At 42.5% G+C, this 25,660-nt stretch overlaps 1 protein-coding gene across 4 annotated transcripts in view; it reads left to right on the top strand.

The window, feature by feature from the left end:
* The window catches only part of myo1b (myosin IB), a 257,206-nt gene that overhangs the window by 91,611 nt on the left and 139,935 nt on the right, over positions 1–25,660 (top strand). For all 4 annotated transcript variants that reach the window (XM_048534332.1, XM_048534330.1, XM_059647158.1 and 1 more), the window contains exon 4: positions 7,950–8,044. In XM_048534332.1, the coding sequence (XP_048390289.1) occupies positions 7,950–8,044 (95 nt within the window). The remainder of the gene's footprint in view (positions 1–7,949; positions 8,045–25,660) is intronic.

Below are 25,660 nucleotides of genomic sequence, written 5' to 3'. Positions count from 1 at the left end.
AGCTGGGAAACAATAGACTGATGAGCCTGACTTCAGTGGTGGGCCAGTTGTTAAAGGGAATCCTGAGGGATAGGATTTACATGTATTTGGAAAGGCTAGGATTGATTAAGAATAGTCAAGATGGCTTTGTGTATGAGAAATTGTGTCTCACTAACTTGATTACTTTAAAAAAATACTCAGTGAGGTTTGATGAAGGCAGAGCAGTGGATGTGATCTATATGGACTTCAGTAAGGCATTCAGTGAAGTTCCTTACGGTAAGCTGGTTAGCAAGGTTAGGCCACATGAATTAGAGGGAGAACTAACCTTTTGGATACAGAACTGGCTTGAAGGTAGAAGACAGAGGGTGGTGGTAGAGGGTGGCTTTTCAGATTGGAGGCCTGTGATAGCAGTGTGCCGCAAGGATCAGTGCTGGGTCCACTGCTTTTCATTGTTTATATAACTGTGGATGTGAACATAGGAGATACAGTTAGTAAGTTTGCCAGTGACATCAAGATTGGGGGCATGGAGAGCATCAAAGAATATTACTTCAGAGTACGATTGGACCTTGTTCAGGTGAGCCCATGGGTTGAGGAGTGGCAGATAGCGTTAAAACTAGAGGGCATAGGTTTAGGGTGAGTGGGAAAAAATTTAAAATGGACCTAAGGGGCAACATTGTCATGCAGAGGGTGGTGTATGTACGGGATGAGCTGCTAGAGGAAGTGGTGGCAACTGGGACAATTACAGCATTTAAAATGTTGAACAGGTTTATGGGGAAAGAGCTCTATTGACCAAAACTAGTATGCATAACTAAAGAAGTAAAACTGAGGTGAAACTAAAATATAAAGCATACAAAAATCCAAACTAAAACAGATTTTAGAGAACAGGACAGATATGATGAACACAAAGGTTGACAAAAAAGATAGTAAGACCTCCACATGAAAGAATATGATAAACTGCCTGCAAGAGAAATGAAAATCATGACACAACCTTAACAATTACATTGGGATAAAAAAGCATGATCAAGACTGATGTGAGCCCCTTTAAAAACTAAAGACCGTGATATATTCAATGAAAATTAGGGGGAAAAAAAGTGATGAATTTAGTGGAGGAACAGGATGGAATGACAGATGTTCCAAGCAAACAATACTGATCAGAAAACAGGAGGTTAATAAACATTAGTGAAAGCTAACCAATAATAAAGAAAATAATGTCACTGAAGAATGGCACATTCACAGGACCATATTGTTTTTGTTTGTGTCTAAGGATTTTAAAGGAGCTAACAATATTGCAGATGCCCCTAACTATATCTTTCCCAAGTTCTTCAGATACAGAAGCTATTCCTATAGATTGGAATGTTGCAAACGTTACTTCATCTTCGAAGGAGAGAACCACAGACAAGTAAACATTTCTTGGTGTGGACTTGCTAGAGTCCATGGTGAATGACTGACGATGTGCAACTTTCAATTGTATCCGAGAGATTCAGCATAGATTTGTAGAAAGTATTTCGACATAAAATGTTTGTAAATGGTGAAAAACTAGAGAAAGGAGATGGCTTCAAGATCCAATGTAGATCATTAACATGTCATGGACAGGCACAGAAAATAACAAAAGGAAGGGAGATTTTATTGGCTTTTACATGGGAAGGGCTAAAATTCAAGCTAGAAGTTCCACTGCACCAGCAGCAGTGAAAACAGTTTTGTGTATTAGATCTTCGAAAGATTATACTAGCCTTGCAGGGAATGCAGCATAGATTTACCAGAATGATATGAGAAAAATGCTGTGTTATAAAGCAAGGAGAGATTAAATAAACTAGGGTTTCATTTCTGAAATTTGGAGGATATGTGACGATTTGATGGAAGTTGTAAAAGTATTAAGGAGAACAGGTCAGAAGAGAGCGAGAAAAGCTAATGAAGTTTCTTGGTGTGTCTAAGACAAGAGGACATATTCTCAACTTTAGAGCCAAACTAGGAAACAATTCTACAACTGTTACAAGTTTGGAACTCTCACAAAGAGCCAGTTCTAATTTTATATCTGAACATTGTTATCCAAACACATCGAAAGAAGTGTCGGTCAAATGTTGGTGAATGGACCTAGATCAAGCCGTGATCTCCTGGAACGATGCATGGGAAGCTAAATGGTCTTTCCTTGGTCCATTGTTCCAAGACTGTTTGCCTGACTTTGGCCATTCATCCAGAAAAAAACTTCATTCCTTTCAACACAAATCCATGTTTTTCTTTCCAGCAATTCCTTGACATTTCTCCAAACATCTTCAGGGTGGGTTGGGGTCTAATGTGAAGAGCTGCTGAATACAATTTTACCTGCACATTTTGCTGATTTGAACCTATGCCATCTTGGATTAGCATGACTTTGCTCTCTGACTTTACTTCATTGAATTATTTACTTTCTTTTGAAAGAATAGCAGCATCTTAGTTGCTTCTTTTCAAACCCAAGTTTCCAACAATTTCTCCTCATTGAGCAATCAGATGTTAAGCTACCACATCTGAAATTGACTGGTTTCCTTCTCCCACCTTTCTTAAAGAGTGGAAAGTTACCAATGTTACTCCAATCTACAAGATGTGATCATGTAATAATGTTTCAGTGTTGTTGAGATATGAATATTGGCAACGTCACTGGTAGCTCTGCCTTGCTTTTCAAAGTTGTGCCACTGGATCTTTTTCACGTAGCTAAGTGGACACGGATCTGCTTTGGTGTAACATCTCACATTTTAAAAACTCCGTTTTAACAGTGTGGCACCCTCTCAATACTGCACAGGACTGAAACTTAAATTATTTGTTCTAGTCTTTGGAGGGGGCCTTGAGCACGCAACCTTTTGACTTGGAGCTAAGCTCCTTTCGTCTGGCCCACCATTGAAGGAGTGATCTGAATGGGGTGGCAGTTCGTTGATTCAGCAGCCTCCACTGGAGCACAGTTGAAAGTGGACCAGTCCACTGTTCTGACCATACCTACTGATTTTGGGCCGTCTAGGAAGGGAATCACAGAGGAGAAATGGATACCCTGTGAAGCTGGAGATAATCATTGCACATTACTTGGCTGAGATGTTACACCAAAGCAGATCCGTGTCCACTTAGCTACGTGAAAAAGATCCAGTGGCACAACTTTGAAAAGCAAGGAAGAGCTACCAGTGACGTTGCCAATATTCATATCTCAACAACACTGAAACATTATTACATGATTTTTATCATCTGACTAATGAGCAAGTGTGTTGGAGACCTGGGACCGAGTTGCCTGCTATAAGTTGCCTTTGGGGAAGAGTATGGGCTTTAAAATGGATTATCTAAGGAGAGAAAAGTACTTAAAATATGCTATTTTTTGCCCCCCCGCTCCCCGCCATCAATCTATCTTCCCCATTCACTGCCAGTTACATTGTGAGTGGTATTACAATGGCAGTATTGTAAAAATATTGGAAAGTAAATCAGCGTTGCTAAACAGAGTAATTATGAATTTTTTATTTATTTTCCTCAGTCTGACGAGTTTAATTAATGTTCTTGGACCTTCCCATGGGAGTCAAATTAATTGTGGGATATTTGCTTGTTCTGCAGGAAGCAAGTTCCTTGTTGACAGTAGAGACTAATAATAAGCCAGAGTAGTCTTTTTTTTAAAAAATACAGATTGGGGAATGAGGCTGTAACTATACAGCAGAGTACAGTAATTAAATTATAGGCCTTATTCAGTGGCAGGCTGTCCAAATATTTCTTCTTTGTAGTTACTGATTTATTGTTCAACATGCCTGACAGTTCGGCATGTGAGGATTTAAATTACTTTGTTGACATGGTAGGGAATGCGGAAAATAGTAAAATGCTACAGCTGTCTACTGTGCTCAGCATTTCTATGATTTTTTTTATTCTCCCCCTCTGCTTTTCTTTTTGACGCGATGCCTGGGACTTGCCAACTTGCTTCTGAACTATGTCAAAGTTCTGCCATCTTAAGTAAGATGAAGCAGGGCAGAACCTACACACTTAATAGTAGGGCCCTGGGAAGTGTTGTAGAAAAGAGAGATCTAGGGATATAGGTGCATAGTTCCTTGGAAATGGAGCCACAGATAGACAGGGTGGTTGAGGGCATTTGGCATGCTTGTCTCCATTAGTCAGAGCAATGAGTCCAGGACGCCATGTTACAAGACATTGATGAGACCACCTTCAGAATACTGCACTCAGTTTTGATTGCCCTGCTATGGAAGGATGTTATTAAACTGAGATGCAAAAAAATGTTGACAAGGTTGTTGCTGAGACTGGAAGGCTCGAGTTCTCAGGAGACATTGGGTTGGGTGGGGCCTTTCTTCGCCCCCCCACCCCGGAGCATAGGAGGCTGAGAGGTGATCTTTTTTGAGATTTATAAAATCATGAAGGGTGCAGAGAAGGTGAATAGTCAAGGTCTTTTTCCCCATGATAGGGGAGTCTAAAACGTGAGGGCATAGGTTTAACATGAAGGGGGAAAGATTTAAAAGGGACCTGAGAGACCGCTGTTTCATACAAAGGGTGGTGCATGTATGGAATGAACTGCCACAGGAAGTTGCAGAGACAAGTACTATTACAACATTGGGAGATATTTCAACAGGTTCGTGGATAGGAAATGTTTAGACGGACATGGGCCAAATGCAAGCAGTTGGGGTTTGTTCAGTTTAGGAAGTCTGGTTGGCATGGAATTGTTGGGCTGAAGGGTCTGTTTCCGTGCTGTATGACTCATAATGATACTTGCTTCCTCCTCCCATTTCCTGCAGTTAAGAGACGGACAACGTGGAATATCCATGCCTATTTTAACCATCTCCAAAAGAGATCTGGCTTATTCTTTCTCCCTCGTGCATAAGTGATACTCAATGCCAAGGAGGCCTGCCTATTCCTTGTGAAGAGCATTCCTAGAGATAGCAAGAGATCCAATTGGTATTTAAGCTACTCAAAGGCTGTTTGCAGATGAACAATTGCATTTGAACAGTTGCTTATTACAGATGGCTAAAAAAAATTATTCAGCGACACGATTAAATGCCATCACCAGAATGTTGGCGCAGGCCTCCAAGCTGTTTTGCACCCCTCATTTTCTTCCTGTTTGAATGGATTACTTGGAAGTCTTGAGAAATTGAAGAATTCCAATGTTTATCTCAATCCTCCGGCCTTTCCCTGTGTATCACTTTCAAAACAGTCGGGAGTTGACCTAACACAACATTTCTGACAGGATTTTACAATGTATCCATCATAATTGTCAGAAATTGTTAATGCCCCATGTGCTGGCGTATGTTATGAGGTTTGGATTTCTGATATTGGGAGTCATCAAGATGGACGTTAAAATATCACACTTTCCTGCTTCTAGTTTAGACTGGCACTCTAGTCTGGATTTTGCAGAATAATTGTTCTCCGTTCGCCTTTATCCTGTTTGCAATTTCCCATCTTTCAATTCTGTCTCAATCTGCTCCTCCTGCCCTTCTTATTTTAAAAAAGTGTTTAAAAGGATGTCTTTTTTTCATCAGCATCCCATTGCTCAGAAGACTTATGACTGGAAGTAAGATTAGTTTTGATTTCCATTCCGTTCAAATAACACAAGTCTTGGTCTTTTATTCCTTGCTTGTATTTTTCCAGAATGGTGGCAGTGAGTGAAACAGGGAATGTGCATTAATTAAGTCCCATTCTCTGGGAAGGTGCACTGATTTTCCACAGTTTTCTGGTGACATGGAAAACTTGAATACGGAGGTGGCTAGCCTTCCGGTTAAGGTTAACATCTCAACACTGCTGATGAGGGCCAGTAAGTGACAAATGACATCAATGACAAGCCATGCTTTCCATCATAACAAAAGGTGATGTACATCAGGCTACTGAGAGTGGGGTGTCCTTTGATCATTAGATATTATGATAGCTGGCTTGTAACTGTTGTGTTTTTCATAGATCATTCATTTCAAAATAAGATGGATACATGTCTCAGAATGACAAGTACTTTTAAGGTTAATTTTAGTTTGTACATCAACTACAAAAGGTAGAGCATCTGTTGCCATGTCACTTTAAACCAAGATGGATAATGGTGTCTTTGTGTAGAAGTCTCTTCCTGTCTATTCCAGTAACTACATCAATCATAAAATCTTCAAGGTGATGATTTAACTCCTTGGAAAGGCAGGGTTCCACATTTCCAGTAATTAGCTTGTTATGACTGGTGACGTCGTAGCACGAAGTTGTAGAAATTGCTGTTTATCTGTGATTTAAAAGATCTCAATGTTAGATTCCTCAGATTGCATGTTCAGAATGGCTCCCTGTCCCAAAGCGGGAGAGAGACAGATGCCTGTAAAAGCAATGTGCTACATAGAAGCTAAATTCAAAGTGTGATGGTTACTTAGCATTAACGTAAGCCTGGATGTTTTCCAGGTCATGCAGCATATGGAAATGGATTATTTCTGCATCTGCAGATTTGTGAATGGTGTTGAATGTTGTGCAGTAATCAGCAAATGTTCCCACTTCTTGCGTTATTCCGGAGGGCATGTGGTTGATGAAGCAGTTAGATGATTGGGCCTAGGACTCAACCCTAAAGCTCTCCTGTATAGATGTCCTTGGGCTGAGATGATTGACCTCCAACAATCACAGCCATCTTTTTGTGCTGGGTATAACCCCGTCCAGTGGTGGGCTTTCCCCCCGATTCCCATTGACATCAGTTTTACAAGTCTTAACTTTACACTCAGTCATATACTGCCTTGACATCAAAGGCAGTCATCTTCCCCTCCTGAGTTTAGCTCTCTTTTTTTCTCCCCCATCTTTCGACCAAGGCTATAATAATAATCTGCAAGGTGGGTTACACTGGTCAGGCTAACATCTATCACAATATATTTCCAAATCCGGATAGTGTGTGGTTTGAAGAGGATCTTGCTGGTGGTGATGCTCCCATCCATCCATCTCCTGCCCTTGACAACTTCGACAATAGAAATCGTGGGTTTCAAAGGTACTGACAAAAAGTCTTGGTGAGTTATTCAGTGAATCTTACAGATAGCACACACTGCTGTCACTGTCAGTGATGAAGGAAGGGACAGGAAGGTGATCGATAAGGTGGCAATCAATTTGGCTGCTTTATCCCAGTTTGACAAACAGACCTCGAGGATAACTGCAGGAACGTTGCTTAGGCCCATAGCCTTTGCAGTATCCAGGAACTTCAGCTGTTTCTTGATATCGTGCAGAATGAATTGAGTTGACTGGATGCTGGATACCTATGGAAGAGAACAGAAATGGATCATCCACTTGACACAGCTCATTGGTTTCAAATGTTTCAGTCCCATCTTTTGCACTGATGTGCTGGGCTCCCACAGGGTCAAATTGCTTGAAAATAGGCATCTGTGTGATGCCTGAGACTTCAGGAGGAAGCAACATTTGACAATACTTCTAGAATTAGAATTAAATTTTATTATCATGTATACACAAGTACAGGGATACAGGAGTACAGTGCTGCCATTCTTGCTGCCATCTTAGGTACAAAGGTTAAGTAGGTACAATACCTTGGGCACACAGTAGAAAAATAAGGAAACAAAGTTAAAAGTTCAATATTGCAGGCCGCCTTAAGGGTTTAGCCAAGCTGGGCTCTCAATCCCCACAAGGATTCCATATTTCCTCCATTGTAGGCTTGATCTCTTACCCTTCCCTACGCAGACTCACTGTCCCCCATGCTGGCTTGTTCTCCCCACAGAAGGTAGTAGATTAAAGTAAGGAAAAAAGCTGTGAAGGAAGAAAAATAAAGTCAAAGCAGGCAGAGCAGGAGCCTGCATTGATGCTGTGCTACTCTGCTGCTATCTTGGAGATCGAAACTGAACAGAGCCTTTCTGTTTAAACTCCTAAGGATTTTATGTTATGTTAAAAGTTCTAGACCGTTTTTGTTGGTGGTTGTTGACCTGTTGAACGACGCCTGTAAATCATTCTTCACTTGCACCAAAAAAGTTCTGAAGCAATATGTCAGTATTTCAGCTTCTATAATATGTGTATTATTTCCACAGCTACGCTTTAGCAGATGAAGCCTACAGATCTCTACGAGACCAGGACAAGGACCAGTGCATACTTATCACTGGAGAAAGTGGAGCCGGCAAAACAGGTATCAATGCAATTTGTCTCTGAGCATGACAGAAAGTTTTAGTAGGGTATTTTTTTTTTTAAAACAATGGGTTATTTTATTAAGACAAATTACAGTGCAGCAGCTCATTAATTGGTTCTGATTGATGGCATGGATCAGTTGCAACTGCTCTGATAAAACCCAATAGAGGCCTTTAAAGTGATGAATAGGTTTTGACAGGAGAAAGATAGATGTTTTCACATCTACAGGAGACCAATTTGAAGCAATAAATTCAACAGTGTCATTAATAAATCTAAAAAGATACAAGAGAAATGTATTTTCTTTCTGTGGTTAAAATATAGAACTTGCTACTGGTGAAGCAGTTGAGGGAATACAAAGATTATACTATTTAACAGACCAAGATCCAGATTTTGGATTAGGCAACAAAAGACTTGGAGATTTACACATGTTTTATTGTGAACTTATAGGTTAGCACAAACAATACATTCTCCATTTCCCTTCTGGACTCTTGCCATGCCCAGAGGAAGCCGCACACCGTGGAAGAACACAGCACTGAGTTTATCAAAGAAATAACTTTGAAAAATTGCCAAACGAACAAAAGAAAACAGAAATTGTCAATTATATATTTTATATGTTAAAAAAACCTACCAATTGTCTAATCATCCATTTAATATACAGTATCAGAAACAAAACCTCAGACATTTTTCAAATTATCCTGTTCACTGATGGCATTACATGCCTCTGGAGCAGGTTGGACCTGAACCCAAGCATCCTGGTTCAGAGGTGGGGACACTACAGCTATACCACAAAGGTCCAAGAGCCGAGATTTTTTTTCTTCTTTGCTTTTTTCCTTTTTTGTAGAACTTAGCTATTTTCATTCATTTATCATCTTTGTAATATAAGCTGTCTCAGTGCCAGGCACCCAGGTTTAATCCCAACTCGGGGTGACTGTCTGTGTGGAGTTTGCACGTTCTGCCTGTGTCTTATGTGGGTGTGATGTTCTTCGAGGGTCACTGCAGACTTGATGGACCAAATGGCCTCCATCTACACTGTAGGGATTCGATGAACTCGACTCTTAAATACAAAGTCCAGCAGGCATCACCTACTCTTAAAAAAAAAATACTCTGGTGCTGTTTGGTTTACCCTGAAGGGTGCCTGCGTTTCTGGCTTTGATAAGATGATGCAGTATGGGATGTGCATAGCATAAACATGAGCAGACATATGACCAAATGAACTAGGAGGAAGCCAGTCAGCAGCACCTTGAACCTATTCTGTCATTTGATGAAATAATAACTGACCTGATGGTGGCTTCTATTTTCCAGTCTACCCTTCGACTGATAATAACAAGGAAATCAAACCAACTCACCCTTTCTCAAAAAACAAAAAATAATTCACAGACCCTGCCTCCCCCATCCTCTCTTAAAATGGAGATGACTTAAATTGTGTCAGCTGTGTTAGATGGGCCATATTGCCGACATGCATGACACAAGACTTTCAAAATAAGCTCTCTACTCTGCTTTTTGTCATGGCAAGTGGTTGTCTTCTGAGATATCTATGCTGCTGCAAAACTGGCTTCTTGAGCATCTCCCCACTTTAATCGAATCAGAGATAGTAGAAGCTGCATATGCTGGAGAATCTGAGATAACAAGTGATGAACACAGCAGGCCAAGCAGCATCAGTGGAGCAAGAAAGCTGATGTTTCTGGTCTGGACCCTTCTTCAGAAATGAGGGAGGGGAAGGGGATTCTGAAATAATAAATAGAGAGCCGGGCAGGGGGGGGAGGCAAATGGAAGATGGATAAAGGAGCAGATAGGTGGAGAGGAGAAGGACGGGTCAAGGAGGCGGGGATGGAGCCTGCAACCTTCGGGTGGCATCGTGGCACTGCAGGAGGCCCAGGATGGACATGTCGTCCAAGGAGTGAGAGGGGGAGTTGAAGTGGTTCGCGACTGGTAGGTGTTGTCGTTTGTCGGGAACTGAGCGCAGGTGTTCCACAGAGCAGTCTCCAAACCTTTGCTTGGTTTCCCCAATGTAGAGGAGGCCATGTTGGGAGCAGCGGATACAGTATACCATTTTAGCAGATGTGCAGGGCCTGGGATGGGGATGAGGGGGGGAAGATGTAGGTGTAACACGTCCTGTGGTTGCAGGGAAAAGTGCCGGGTTGTGGGGCTGGTACAGAGGGTGGAGCAGACAAGGGAGCTTTGGAGAGAGTAGTCCCGCTGGAAAGCAGATAAGGCTGGGAAGGGAACAATGTCTTTGGTGGTTGGGTCGGATTGCAGATGGATGATGCGTTGGATCCAGAGGTTGCTGGGGTGGTACTTGAGGATGAGGGGGATTGTGTTTTGGTTGTTATTGCAGGGAGGGGGTATGAGGGATGAGTTGCTGGAAATGCAAGAGATGCGGTTGAGGGCGTTTTCAACCATAGTGGAGGGGAGGTTGCGGTCCTTGAAAAATGAGGACATCTGGGATGTCTGTCAGTGGAATGCCTCATCTCTGGGGTGGAGATGGAAGAATTGGGAATAGGAGATGGCATTTTTGCAGGACGTTGGGTAAGAGGAAGTATATTCTAGGTAGGTGTGGCCATGGGTACTTGCATGGGCTCAAGCTGTGTCTGCCTCATTGTCGGATATGTGGAACAATCCCTTTTCCAAAGCTACACTGGTCCTATCCCCCACCTCGTCTTCTTTTACATCGATGACTGTATTGGCACCGCCTCATGCTCCCACGAGGAGCTCGAACAGTTCATCCACTTCACTAATTACTTCCACCCCAACCTTAAATACACCTGGACCATCTCCAACACATCCCTCACCTTCCTGGACACACCTGTCCCTATCTCTGGCAACCAGCTGGAAACCGATATCTATTTTAAGCCTACCGACTCCCATAGCTACCCAGAATATGCCTCCACCCTCCCACTTCCCTGCAAAAATTCTGACCCTTTTCCCAACATCTTCACCTCTGCCACATCTGCTCCCAAGATGAGGCGTTCCATCCCGGACATCCCTGATGTCCTCTTTTTTCAAGGACCGCAACTTCCCCTCCCACAGTGGACAAAAACACCCTTGACCACATGTCCCACAACTCATCCCTCATGTCCCTTCCCCACAATAACAGTCAAAACAGAATCACACTCGTCCTCACGTACCATCCCACTAATTTGTGGATCTAATGCATCATCCTTCTGCACTCTGACCCCACTACCAAAGACATTTTTGCTTCCCCATGGACCCCCTCCCAGGCCCCAAGAAAACCTTCCACATCAAACAGATGTTCACCTGCACTCCTTGGATGACATGTCCATCCTGGGCCGCCTCCAGTGCCACAACGCTGCCTCCTGAAGGTTTCAGGAACAGCACCACATATTCCACTGGGGAACCCTGCAGCCCAATGGTATCAATGTGGACTTCACAAGCTTCAAAATCTCCCTTCCCCCAAAATGCATCCCAAAACCGGTCCAGCTCATTCCTTGCCACCTAACCTGTCCTTCCTCCCACCCCCATCTCCTATCGACCAGCGTTATTCTCGCCTCCTTGACCTATCCTCCTTCCCTGAACTGATCAACCCCCACCTAACTTCCCAAGTACACGCACCTTTTAGTGGCTCCCTCCCCTTTCTCTCCCCTCCCCACTCTCTTTTCCCCCCCAACTCTTCCCCCCCACCTACTCTTTCCCCCCCCTCTTCCCCCCCTTCCCCCCTTCCCCCCTTCCCCCCCCTCTCTGCCCCCCCTCTCTGACCCCCCCCCTCTCTGACCCCCCCCCTCTCTGACCCCCCCCCTCTCTGACCCCCCCCCTCTCTGACCCCCCCCTCTCTGACCCCCCCCCCTCTCTGACCCCCCCCCTCTCTGACCCCCCCCCTCTCTGACCCCCCCCTCTCTGACCCCCCCCCTCTCTGACCCCCCCCTCTCTGACCCCCCCCTCTCTGACCCCCCCCCTCTCTGACCCCCCCCTCTCTGACCCCCCCCTCTCTGACCCCCCCTCTCTGACCCCCCCCTCTCTGACCTCTCTGCCCCCCCCTCTCTGCCCCCCCCTCTCTGCCCCCCCCTCTCTGCCCCCCCCCCTCTGCCCCCCCCCCCTCTGCCCCCCCCCTCTCTGCCCCCCCCTCTCTGCCCCCCCCCTCTCTGCCCCCCCCCTCTCTGCCCCCCCCCTCTCTGCCCCCCCCCTCTCTGCCCCCCCCCTCTCTGCCCCCCCCCTCTCTGCCCCCCCCCCTCTGCCCCCCCCCCTCTGCCCCCCCCCTCTCTGCCCCCCCCCTCTCTGCCCCCCCCTCTCTGCCCCCCCCCTCTCTGCCCCCCCCCCTCTGCCCCCCCCCCTCTGCCCCCCCCCCTCTGCCCCCCCCCCTCTGCCCCCCCCCTCTGCCCCCCCCTCTCTGCCCCCCCCCTCTCTGCCCCCCCCTCTCTGCCCCCCCCTCTCTGCCCCCCCCTCTCTGCCCCCCCCTCCCTGCCCCCCCCTCTCTGCCCCCCCCTCGCTGCCCCCCCCCTCGCTGCCCCCCCCCTCTCTGCCCCCCCCCTCTCTGCCCCCCCCCTCTCTGCCCCCCCCCTCTCTGCCCCCCCCCTCTCTGCCCCCCCCCTCTCTGCCCCCCCCTCTCTGCCCCCCCTCTCTCTGCCCCCCCTCTCTCTCTCTCTCCCCCCCCCCCCCCCCGCCCGCGCGCTCGCTCTCCCCGCCCGCGTGCCCGCGCTCTCTCTCTCCAGCTCTCATCACTGGTCGTTGCTAGCTGTGCTTGTAATTGCATTGGCTCTGGGAGTCTCTCCTCAAAACCATTATGCCTCTCTCTCCTCCTCTTAAAATGAGCCTTAAAGTCTACCTCTGACCAATTTTTTGGTCATCTGCTCTGCTATTTCTTAATGGTATTCAGTGTAACATTTTGTTTGGTAATGTTCCTGTCAGAGAGTTAGCTTAAAGTTATTGCAATGTCTGTACTTTGAAAGTGTATAGAAAATAACTAATTAAATGTATGTCAAGTATTTTTCTGAGAGTTATTCATATTCTGTGCTCTAAGTGAATAAAATGTTTTATTTAATTTTTGAAAGTATTTGAAAAATAATCCTGTTTTTATGGCAGGATTAATTGGGTTACTGGTTTATGGTGATTAAGAAAGTTGAATTGAATTTTTAAACTATGGGGTTTCATTCATTTTACCGGGGTTTTGGAAATCATATTCTGAATTCCATTTGTTTTACAACAGACATCATAAAGCAGTGCTTCTGGAATTTATAAATATTAGAATCAGTGTGTTGGAAAGGCTTAATTCAGTCTTCCAATGAGAAAGACTTATTGGGAACAGATTTTTCAATCTTCAGGTTAAAACCTACACTTGAAACATGGTGTTAGAGGTCAACAATTGGAATTGTGCACATTTCCAGAGCTGGAAGAGAGCCAGATAGTGTAAGAAACAACAACGTATAGAATGGCAGTCTGTAACTTTGTACTAATGGGTGTGTCAGACTGGAATTGAATTGTCCCATCCACATGCATGTGGAGCTGAAAGGTGATGAGACAATTTTGCCATTGAGACTGGTAAGAATTCCAGTTTAATGACTAGCCAGAGTTGAAAGAAAATGTGAACAAATAAAAGTAGCAATTCTGTTATGGGGAATTTGATTTCATATAGAATATAAATTTAAATACCAAACTCGGAAATTTGCATCCTGTAAACTGCATCATGATAATATCTCTCTCTCTCTCTCACACTCTCTCGCACGCTCTCTCTCTCTCTTCCTTTTGAGATACTCTTTAAAGTATATCTTTATTACTGTATTTTTGGTTTCTAGTCCTAATGTTGCCCTTTGTGACTTCATGTTAGTTTCTGTTTGTGTTGTTGGAGAGAGCACACAAGCCTAAAACCCCATCAAGCTGTCCACTCAAGCAATACCTGGCCCACATGTGGCAGAGTCTATATGGCATGTTTCCAAACCTGCAGACTGTTAACTTGAGCTTTCTTAGCAGTTAGAATCCTTTAATGTGATTTGGAACATGTTGGAGGTGCTGTATAACTTCAGGTTTTTGATGGGATCCCATTGGTATTTTTATTCTAATAACTATGTTCATATGTGGCTACTGGTGAGTGTCAGTAGTGTGTTTTTAGGGGGTCAGTATAGCTGAATCCCATCTGGCCCTGTTTTATCAAGATAATCAAATCTTTGAGCCCCACAAGTGTCTCAGAATGGGAAGCTGGCTGACTTCACCCATTCTGAAGGCAATGATGTTCGATGTAATCACATTCTACTCTGAATCTGTCTGACTTGATATAACACAACAAAGACGGTGGCTGCAAACTGGATTATTTGAGTTTTGTCATGATTTCCCATGTCACTGAACCAGAAATTCAGGACGAAAGTTGGTGGCCAACTGGCAAACACGAGAAGCCTATGTCACAGCCATGGAATAATGTGAGCAAGTTCAGTTAGTGGATAGGTCTTCCACCCCTTAGTCCCAGGATAAAGGGCACGTAGATCCAGACACAGGTAGGAAAGGGGCATCGGGTATGAAGTGTTTGCCCCCTTGGGGAGATGGAGGGAGAAGTAATGGAAGGGTGGGTTTTAAAGTTCTAATGGGGTGAAATGGATGAAGGGGGTGTGCAATTTTGTTGGAGATGGTGGAAATCCCCTCATGTACAATATCCATCCTTTGAAGATAATACCCACCATTTTTTCCTGCACTGTTCAAGCTTTGTTTAAAAGAAAATGCCCCAGTTGTCCTCTGGTGTGGTCAGAATAGTATTAGGGTTAACTGAACTTTTAACAAACTCAGTAGATGCTTAACTACTTATCTGCGTATGGTAGACAGGTTGCCAGTTTCAGTGGCCTGCCCATCTCCATGTTCTGTGGGTGAATTTTGGCAACTCAATATCTGAATTAACTAAATCACCAGGTTAGTTGATCTTCCCTTAAACAAATTGAGCTATAGATTTTCTGATCAGAATAGAGCTGATGCAGCAAGTAATGAGTTGACGGGAAATAATTTTTATAAATTATTGCTCCCGAGTTGAATGGGGCTGCCTTTTTAAATCTCATTCAATATAAGACAGAGTTTAGTACTCACTCAAAGCATAAGGGACTCAATTCCCATTTGTTCATTATTTGGAAAGCAGGCTATACAATGTAAAGTAATGCTTAAGTATTCAGAGTTTGGCCAAGTTTATTGGATAGAAAAAGAAAGCTACGACACTGCAACAGAACTTTTTTTTAACGAAATGTCCATTTGCATTTAAGAAATACTAATTATTGGAAGACAGCTGTATGTTATCCACAGATTGACAAGAGATGACTGTCTGTTCATGTACAGAAATCTAGCAAAAAAGGAAGATTTTAAGAAGTGGAGTTGCAAGAATGGTTCCTAGGGTGCTAATTTTTACAACTAAAGTGTTGTAACCTTAGATTTTGGTCGAGTATCATCTACAATTTTCTTGGATTCTTGTAAGGATTTAAAATGATAAGTAACAATGTGCAGAGAATGAAAATGCTAATTTGTCAGCAACTTTGAAAAGAGCTTTAAACAAGGTTGTTGTTAAATTTCAAACTCTGGCTCTTCATTGCCCCAAAAGTATCACTTCTAATTAGCCAACCAAAATCTATTCATGTGTGAGTGAATATGTGTTCAATATTTATGCTTAATTGTTGCTGGTAACACTGATAGGCCAACTATAAATTTTTACTCTGCTACTACTTTAGAATTGGTAGGCTAGAGAAGGATTTTCCACCTGAGCTAAGTCATTTACATAGGTGTAAAGGCAATGGTCCCTGACAATATTGCACTGTTGGTAGTGCAGATTTGTGCTCCAGAACCAGCCTGACCTTTACCATTTGTTCCAACACTGACATCTATCTGGTGATGGGAAAATTTGCCCAGATGTGTCCTGTCCACAAAATGCAACCTGGCCTGTCACTGCTCCATCGGTCCATTCTCAATCATCGGCAATGTGATGGGAATTGAAGTTGACACTGCTATCAAATTACACTTGCCCAAGAATAATCTGCTCACTGGCACAGTTTGAATTCCGGAAGACTCTCATAGTTCTTGTCACCAAGCCATGGTTGTGCCCTCAAGGAGCCCTGACAAAACTGGAGTCACTGGGAATTAGGATAGGGCATGGTGGGATGGAATCAATGACTAATTGGAGCCACAAAGAAAGATGAATGTAGTTGCTGGTGGTTAGTCACCTCAACCACAGGATATGACTGCAGGAGTTCCTTCAAGGCTGACTATCTTTAGCTACTTCTTCAATGATCTTCTCTTCCTCAAGATGAGCAATAAATGTTGGCTTAGTTAGTGAATCCCATATCCCATGAGTTGATTTATTTAAAAACAAATGTTAGAATAGGGATGTGTAAGCAACAGCAAACAATGTTCGGTACCTTTTGTCATTCCTCAGATACTGAAATAGTCTGTGTCCAAATGCAGTAAGCCCTAGACATTATTCAGGTTGGGGCTGCTAAGAGACTGGTGATGTTTGTATAACACTGTTGCCAGACAACTTGTATTTACAAGAAGAGAGAATCCAGTTAGTTTCATATGGCATTCAATATCACTGTCATCATTGAAATCCCCAAGTGTCAGCAGGCTGGGGATTACCATGGACCAGAAGCTACATTGGACCAGCCATATTAGTACTTCAGCTTTAAACTTTGGCTAGAGCTTGGGAATTATGCACCACGTAACTCACCTCTTTTCATCCCCAAGCCTGATAACCATCTACAAGGCTGGAACACATTCCATTTGCACAGGTGGGTGCAGCTTCGATGCCTTCCAGGACCAAGCAGCTCGATTGGCATCCCATCACCGCTTTCAATATTCAGTCCATCATTAATGCATACAGGCAGCAACATGTACTATCAACAAGGTGCATTGCAACAATTCAACTAGGCTTCTATATACAGTGCCTTCCAAACTTGCAACCTCTACCATATTAGGACAATAAGGGTAGTAGGTACATGGGCTGTCCACCAGCTGTAAGTTCCACTCCAGACCCCATGCACTCATAATTTGGAATGTTATCACCATGCTTTTACTGGCATTGCATTGAAATCTTGCAAATCACTCCCTAATGGATTGGAGCTAATCCTCAAAGAATCTAGTTCAAAATGACAGTTCACCACATTCTTCATGGTAATTAAGGATGGGAAATAAATGCTGGCCAGCCTATGACACCTATATCCTGTGAATGTATAAAAGAAAATTACATTCTTACTATTCTTTAGGCTAATCAGCCTCGAATATTTTTAAATCCTGTGAAATTTTCCATGCTGTTAGTGAATTTATCCAGGAAACAATAGCTCAAAGTTATAAATTTGGACACTTCAGTTTTAGGATGGTAAACAGCTGACATGTGGAAATCTGTAACTTGAACGCAGGTTGTTCCCCTTGGCATATTGTGCCTGAACTTAAGAAGTGTAACAGTTAACACATATTTTTGCTACAAACGGGAACTCTATACAAGGCTAATTGTCTGGCACTAATACAGTTTTGCATGATTGAATATATACATTAATGGGTTACTCACAAATATACAATTAGTTACGAAGGGCTTCCTGCCCAGTGCAGGAAATGGTGAAAACAAACATCTTGGCCTCAGCTTGGTTGCCTTTCATCAGAATGCCATAGTGGAATGACCTAGTTGTCAAACCCCAGATGAATTCACAGCTTCCTGTCTGGTAACATTAGTCAACTCAGTAAAACTGAAACATCATAGTAACATTGTTGGCAAAACCACAATTATAAAAGGTTTCACTGCCATCAGGCTGCAATAGCAACTTTCCGCTCTGCACCAAAAGGAAACAGGCATTGATCGAGTTTGCCCTGAGCTGCTTCTAACAAAATGCCTTACTAATATTTTCATTTAAGTTATTATGAATTGTTGTTACAAATAATTACTTATTGCAAGATTGAAATCAATTAATTTGATTTTATGCTACGAATTCTATCAAGAAATTGAAGTTGTTTAAAACAAAACACACTTCCTCCATGATTCATGCTCCCAATGATAGACTAACTGGTAAAGTTAGATCATATGGGATTCAGGGTGAGCTTGCCAATTTGATACAAGACTGCTTTACAGTAGGAAACAGAGGGTGGTGCTGAAGGGTTGGCTTTCGGACTGGAGGCCTGTGATCAACGGTGTTCCATAGGGATTGGTGCTGGGTCCACATTTGTCATTTATACAAATGATTTGGAAGAGAATATCAGAGATATGGTTATTAAGTTTGCAGATGACTCCAAAATTGGTGGTATTGTGGACAATGAAGAAGGTTATCCAAAGTTACAAGAAATCCTGAACAATTGGGTCAGTGGGCTGTGGATTGGCATATGGAGTTTAATTTGGATAAGTGCGAGGTATTGCATTTTTGTAATACAAACAAGGACATCCCATGTAACTAATGGTAGGGCTCCGGGTAGTATTGTAGAACAGAGACCTAAAGGTTCAAGTACACAATTCTTTTGAAATTTATGTCATGTGGACAGTGTGATAAAGAAGGCAGTTAGCACGTATGCCACTTTTACTCAGACCTTTGAGTATAGGAGTTAGGTTGTTATGTTGAGCTTGTATCGGATGTTGGTGATACTTCTTCGGAAGTACTATGCGCAGTCTTGTCACCCTGTTATAAGCAAGTAATTTATTAAACTGGAGAGGGTTTGGAAAAGATTTACCAGGATGTTGCCAGTATGGAGGGTTTGAGATATAAAAATAGACTAGACATTTATTAATGACTGGGATGAGGGGATTGAAGGATGGGTCAGCAAGTTTGCCGACGACACGAAGGTTGGAGGTGTCGTTGACAGTATAGAGGGCTGTTGTAGGCTGCAGCGGGACATTGACAGGATGCAGAGATGGGCTGAGAGGTGGCACATGGAGTTCAACCTGTATAAATGTGAGGTGATGCATTTTGGAAGGTCGAATTTGAAAGCTGAGTACAGGATTAAGGATAGGATTCTTGGCAGTGTGGAGGAACAGAGGGATCTTGGTGTGCAGATACATAGATCCCTTAAAATGGCCACCCAAGTGGACAGGGTTGTTAAGAAAGCATATGGTGTTTTGGCTTTCATTAACAGGGGGATTGAGTTTAAGAGTCGTGAGATCTTGTTGCAGCTCTATAAAACTTTGGTTAGACTGCACTTGGAATACTGCGTCCAGTTCTGATCGCCCTATTATAGGAAAGATGTGGATGCTTCGGAGAGGGTTCAGAGGAGGTTTACTAGGATGCTGCCTGGACTGGAGGGCTTCTCTTATGAAGAGAGGTTGACTGAGCTCGGACTCTTTTCATTGGAGAAAAGGAGGAGGAGCGGGGACCTAATTGAGGTATACAAGATAATGAGAGGCATAGATAGAGTTGATAGCCAGAGACTATTTCCCAGGGCAGAAATGGCTAACACGAGGGGTCATAGTTTTAAGCTGGTTGGAGGAAAGTATAGAGGGGATGTCAGAGGCGGGTTCTTTACACAGAGTTGTGAGAGCATGGAATGTGTTGCTGGAAGCAGTTGTGGAAGCAAGGTCATTGGGGACATTTAAGAGACTGCTGGACATGCATATGGTCACAGAAATTTGAGGGTGCATACATGAGGATCAATGGTCGGCACAACATCGTGGGCTGAAGGGCCTGTTCTGTGCTGTACTGTTCTATGTTCTATGTTCTAGACAGGCCAGGACTTGACTCCCTGTAGTATAGGAGGTTGAGTTGTGGCCTTATTGAGGTTTATAACATGAGGGGCTAGATAAGGTGAATGACAAGGGTCTTTTCTCTAGGGTGGGGTAGTTCAAAACTAGGGGAGAGTATTTTTAAAGTGAGAGGAAAAGGGTTTAAAAAAGACATGAGGGGCAACTTTTTTGTTCATACAGTGTGGTTTGTGCATGGAAAGAACTACTGGAGAGAGTGGTGGATGCAGGTATAGTTGCAATGTTTAACAGACATTTTGGATAAGTACATAAACAAAAAATGTTTGGAGGGGTACAGGTCAAGCGCAGGCAAGTGGGACTGGTTTAGTTTAGGTGTGGAGATGCCAGTGTGTGACTGAGGTTGACAAGGTCAGAAGTCACACGTTAGGTTATAGTGCAATGGTTTATTTGAAATCGCAAGCTTTCAAAGCACTGCTCCTTCGCCAGGTGAAGTGAAGAAAAGTATACAAGCACAGAATTTATTGGCAGAGAGATCAAATACAAGTGGTACGAGTTGGGTGTTGAAATGCTGAATAAATCTATGCAAATGATCAAAAATGGCAGACGGGGGTAAAGCGGGATTACCTATGATTTAAATTAATTGAAGCAGAGAGATAATAATGAAAGATTAAGAATAAGGTGGTGGAATGACATGATAGGAATAAGAGTTGCATGCCAAGGGTGTAACCAAAGTAACAAATAATCCAAAACTGCACAAACTAATTAAGAATTAGTTTAGGCATGTGGTTGGCATGGACTGGTTGGACTGAAGGGGCTGTTTCCACACTGAGAGACTGCATGGCAATGACTTGATTTGAAGGTAGATGAAAATTGACTTAATGTCACGGGTGCTGAAAAGGATGAGTCAGTTAGAGATGCTTCCTGACCAAGCACAATACCATTATTACTGTTCAGATCATGAGGATTCTGTGTCTTTTTGCAGGTACTAAATCTTATTTTACAGAATGCTCCTGTCTTTCGATCATTTGATCCCCATCCCCTGCTACATCTCCCCTTTTGTTTTATATTTCCAGGGTGTCGATATGAGAAAGTACCTTAGCCTCCTCTTGTGCAAGTAAACTGATAGCCTGCTATTGGCCATGGGGAGGCAAAGGAGTACTGGGAGTGGAGCTGCAAATGACTAGATTTAATTGGTCTCAAATTTGTGCGTAACCACTCAATCCCATGTCGGTCCATCTGCATAGGCTGCCACTGTTCTCAAATGGTCTCTTATCTTTTTCCTAACACTTGATTAATTTCCAGGCACACAGCTTTTGAGAAGGAAGAGGAAGCACGGTCATTTATTGTGATGTGCAGTGAACTGAGAACAATGATCTTGAATGTCTGCACCAACAGCACATGCAGTTTAAAACAAAAGCATTGCCTTTGGAACATCAAAACATTTCTGTTTTGACCAGTTCTAATAGGACTTCAAGTTGTAGAAAGATCTTGAAGTACTAGAGATGGTGCAAAAATGAAAATTACAGGGATGCAGCCAGAACCACATCAGTGGGGACAAAACTGAACAGGCTGTGGCTCTTTGCACTTGAACTGGAAGGATGAGAGTGATCTGAAAGAGGCCTTTAAAATTATGCAGGCATTTGACGGTGTACATGGAAAAAGGACAAACCTACTTGTGTGGTTCAAAACTCAGGATCACAATTATAAATTGGCCTCTAATTAATCCAACAAGGAGCTCATGAGAAACTTGTTTACTTAAATGTTTTCCTGTTCATTCCCAGGGTATGGATCTTGTTGGCTGGGCCAGCAATTATTACCCATCCTAATTGCCTTTGAGACGGTGGTGGTAGAGAACTGCCTTTGTGAACTACTGCAGTCTATATTCAGTGGGTGTTTAGAATGTGTATTTGCAATGTGAAATACTTCATCAGAAGTAGCAATTGAGGCGAATGGCTGAGATATGCCTTTTAGCCAGTTTAGGAAATGCATAGGTAAGGACAGAATGAAGGGGATCCTGAGTTTCTTCTGAATGGAACTCCCAACACCACATCCATTGGAATATACAAGCCCTGCTACTTCTGCCCTTCTCTGAACTCATCTCCTGCTGAATTCCTCAATCTTAACTTTGTCACCTCTGGTGTCAGTTATCTCATTCACAACAAAAACAAAGTTGCTGGAAAAACCCAGCAGGTCTGGCAGACCCTTCTAACCCAAAACATTAACTCTGTTTTTTCCTTCACAGATGCTGCAAGACCTGCTGGTCTTTTCCAGCAACTTGTTTTTGTTCCTGATTTACAGCATCCGCAATTCTTGTGGTTTTTATCAATTATCCCATTGCTGTCCCTGGCTGCAACTAAGCTGATCCCAACAATTCACACCGTCATTGCACTTCTGAATCCCTGTTTTACATGGTGCTGTCCTCTTCTAAACATTCCCTTTGCACCATAAGTGAATTCACATGGACCAGTAGTCACACCATCCTACTGCAATGTGTCATTCTTCTCCTTTCTCATTTGCTGCTGCAGGAATGAGATGCTTCAGTGGATGTTAGTCCAGTGAGAAATTTTTGTTTTTGAGAATTCCCATTCACAATGACATTTTCTTCCAAAATCAGCAAAGTGAATGTGGGAAGCAAGTTCATTTGCAGTGCAGCAGGGAATTAGAAAGCACAGTGAGTGGTACAGCTATATGGTGTCAAAATATAAAATTACACATTCAGTTAACTGAGCGAATGAACTGGAACCTTCTGATCTGCCTTGCTTTGCACTGTGCAAAAGACATTGGAAGTTTTGGCTTCACTTTCAATATTTTACAGGCTTTTAATTTCACATTCACAGGAATGCAACTAGTGCTGATCGAACTTTGTATGGACCAAAGTTAACTGTTTTGTAGCTGAAGAAATCTGTGACCTTTGGTCTACACTGGAATGTGTCTCAACACTGATAAATTAGAGCAAACAGGATCTGCCCAGGGTATCTTCTAAGTTATCTAGAATTCTATTGTGAAACCCAGTGGGAGATGTTTACTTAATATTGGCTTAGGTTTTCAAAGAGCCTAGATGCCCAGTAAAAATGGTGGGGGATTCCAATTCAGGAATTCCTGTTTGTGTTGCTGTGCTTTCTGATTTTCAGGAGTCCCTTTAAGACTGGCTGGGTTTGTAAACATGAACCTGATCGGCATGATCTGATCAGTCCCTTAACAGAGGTAATTATGATCTATTTCTATTTGTGTGGAGTGGCGTCAGCTTTTTCCAGAGTTGTGGTCCACAGTACTTCAGAGTTAACCATAATCTGCATGAGGAAACCTTTTGAAAGATGAACTTGAAAGATCTCCCCACTGGCCACGATGCCTGTCGTGTCTCATGTTCCATATGCCATGCTATGGTACTTGCACAGACATCAACAATTCACTATACACTGTGTAGAATCAACAAACTCTGCAGTGAAGATAGTGTGAGATAAAAGAAATGGTTTTAAAAAAAAGAGTCATTCATTACTTTTCACTATCTTTTCTATAGAGTAATAAAGTATAAAAAGTAGAAACCGGAAGCACTTGAAACATCTTAACTTTGTGTAAATTCACATTGTCCAGTTGCAGAAAGAGCATGGTGCCAGTGCTGTTAAGCATGCAAAGTTTTTCCAGAGATGTTTGAACGGAGTAATGGATTTTTGAGCTCTTAGCCAACCCACATTAACCATTCCTGAATGACTGTAGCCCATTCAGCTGCTGAAACCCATTCCGCCATTCTGTAAGATCATGGATGATCTGTCCCAGGCCTCAACTGCTTGTTTGTGCCAACTCCTCATAATCCTAAACTCCACTACTTCCAAATTCAGTCTGTCTCCTCTTTAAATATCTTCTATGATTGAGCCTGCGCAACTCTGTGGGATAGCGAATCCCAGATATTCATAGGCATCTGAGAAAAGAAATTCCTTTGCATCTCAGTTTTAAATGTAACTGTGTTTTAGATTCGTCCATTAGTGGACAACATAATCTCAGCATTTATTTCTTTTATTATAACCATAATATAAGGCCATAATATAAAATGGGACTTTTGAAAAGTAGTTTTTGGCATCCTGAAGCCCCTGTGGTTTTCAATCACCTCTCTCATCCTCACTATAGTCTGCCACAATCTCCTCATAACAATGAAAATTTTCTTTTTGGGTGCTTCTGGACTCGTCCACCCTGCTACAAGGTGAAAGTCCAGATCCTTGTGTTCAAAGTTAAACATATCATTGGAAAATATTGAGAACAGTTCTTAAAATTACCCACAGTGGGATTCTTCACTGAGTTGCAACCTGTTAAAATTAAGCAACACACTGTTACCTATATGAATTCATGTTTATTGTTTGATTGAAGGATTAGATACGCTTTGTGATATTATTGCAAGAGTAAATCAGTTTACAATTAAAGAGAAAAAAGAGGAAAAAACAAGAAATTGCAATGATATCAAATTTCTCGTGTCTTGTCAGGCTGGTGAGTCTGGTTTTAGTAATATTTAATTTGATCTTAATCGTAGCTGCAGTGCACAACTCATTTTCACATATAGCCACTTGCTACATGGACGGGATAAGATGTGTTCAGTCCGGAACATATGACTGCACGAGGCATTTGTATTTCTCTGTTACTTGCTACTCTCATCTCTGTTAAAACAACACTTGAGTGTTTACAAAGTCTATTTCTGAAGCATTTTGTTTTGACTGAAGACAAAAAACAAAAGTTGATTTTTATGTACGAGCACTTTTCCAACATATGATTACTAGCAGAAATTCACATAGTATCACTTGTCTGCACATTATGGTCTTCACTTGCTGATTATAGCTATTAACTCCTGTGGAGAGTCCCTTACCGGCTCTGTGTCATTGGACACTCTTGAACAGCTGTACGGCTGTCAGAATCAAAATGGGAAAGTACAATTGCCAATGCCAGGGTTATTCAATTATGAGAGTTTCTAAAAAGCAGGCTTTTGCCAAGCACAAGAAACGTTTTGATTAATGATCATCCTACACTGAGAAGCAAACTTACAATAAAAGCTGTGCTAGTCAGTCTGATACAAATTTCACAGTGCTTCATTATATTAAAACTGTTCGTTCTTTCTTTCAGTATTTCAAGGTGTAAATCATATCCTCCATTAACATCTGACAGACATAGTTAAAATGAAATTTAATGAACAGAGATGCATGCAAATCCGGATGGAGGTTGTGGTAGATTATAGTGGGAAGTGGATGGATGCAGAGCGAAAATAAATATGGAGAAATCAGTGAGTGAAAAATGGGCAAGACATTTAAACAGTGTGATGGTGAGACTAGAAATATCAACATTGTGACTTGGTTTTATTAATTTGAAAATATTTCGATATACTTCTATTTAGTACAAACTTGAATTTGAAACAAGTTAAAAGAAGTGCCAGGAGTTGAAAATAAAATGTTCTGCTTTTGAGCTTGAATAAAATTTAAGCAAAATATTCAAATCTGAGATTCTACTCCCTGTCCTGATTTGGACAAAATTTTGAAGTATATGCCTGTCCATTAGGTTTAGGCTTTATCAGAACCAGGCACCTGGCAATAAGTTAATGGGTTGTTGGGGTTTGCATTTTGAAATTCCTGCATTTGAAGAGTGATGCAGCAGATTAATACAAGGAAGTGCCATATGATTTGTCAGCTCCAACAACTTTTAATATTAATTCTGCCCAGAGGTAATCTTTTAATTAACTTTTCAGTTGGCATCAATTGTGGGTGCAGGAGAACTTGGCTTCGAAACAAACCCGCGATTGTTCAGGTTACAGATATAATATGATCTGTGAAAGAGGAATGAATGAGACCAAGAGAAGCAAGGAAATAATTATTCCCTTTGGTCCAACTCTCACATGCTGACCAAATAGGGGATGGGGGTGGGGGGCGCAATTATGGTATAACACAATAGTTGTGTTCCTGTGAGGTAATGCATTATAGAAAAATCATGCTATAGAAATAACGGGGCCTATGGGAAAAGGGGCAGGGGATGTTGGGTCAGACCAACATAAAAAGAAATCATTTC

The sequence above is a fragment of the Stegostoma tigrinum genome, chromosome 7, assembly GCF_030684315.1.
Source record: "Stegostoma tigrinum isolate sSteTig4 chromosome 7, sSteTig4.hap1, whole genome shotgun sequence".
Taxonomy (NCBI): domain Eukaryota; kingdom Metazoa; phylum Chordata; class Chondrichthyes; order Orectolobiformes; family Stegostomatidae; genus Stegostoma; species Stegostoma tigrinum.
Note: the sequence above shows the minus strand (reverse complement) of the source record. Positions and strands in the feature narration are given on the sequence as shown.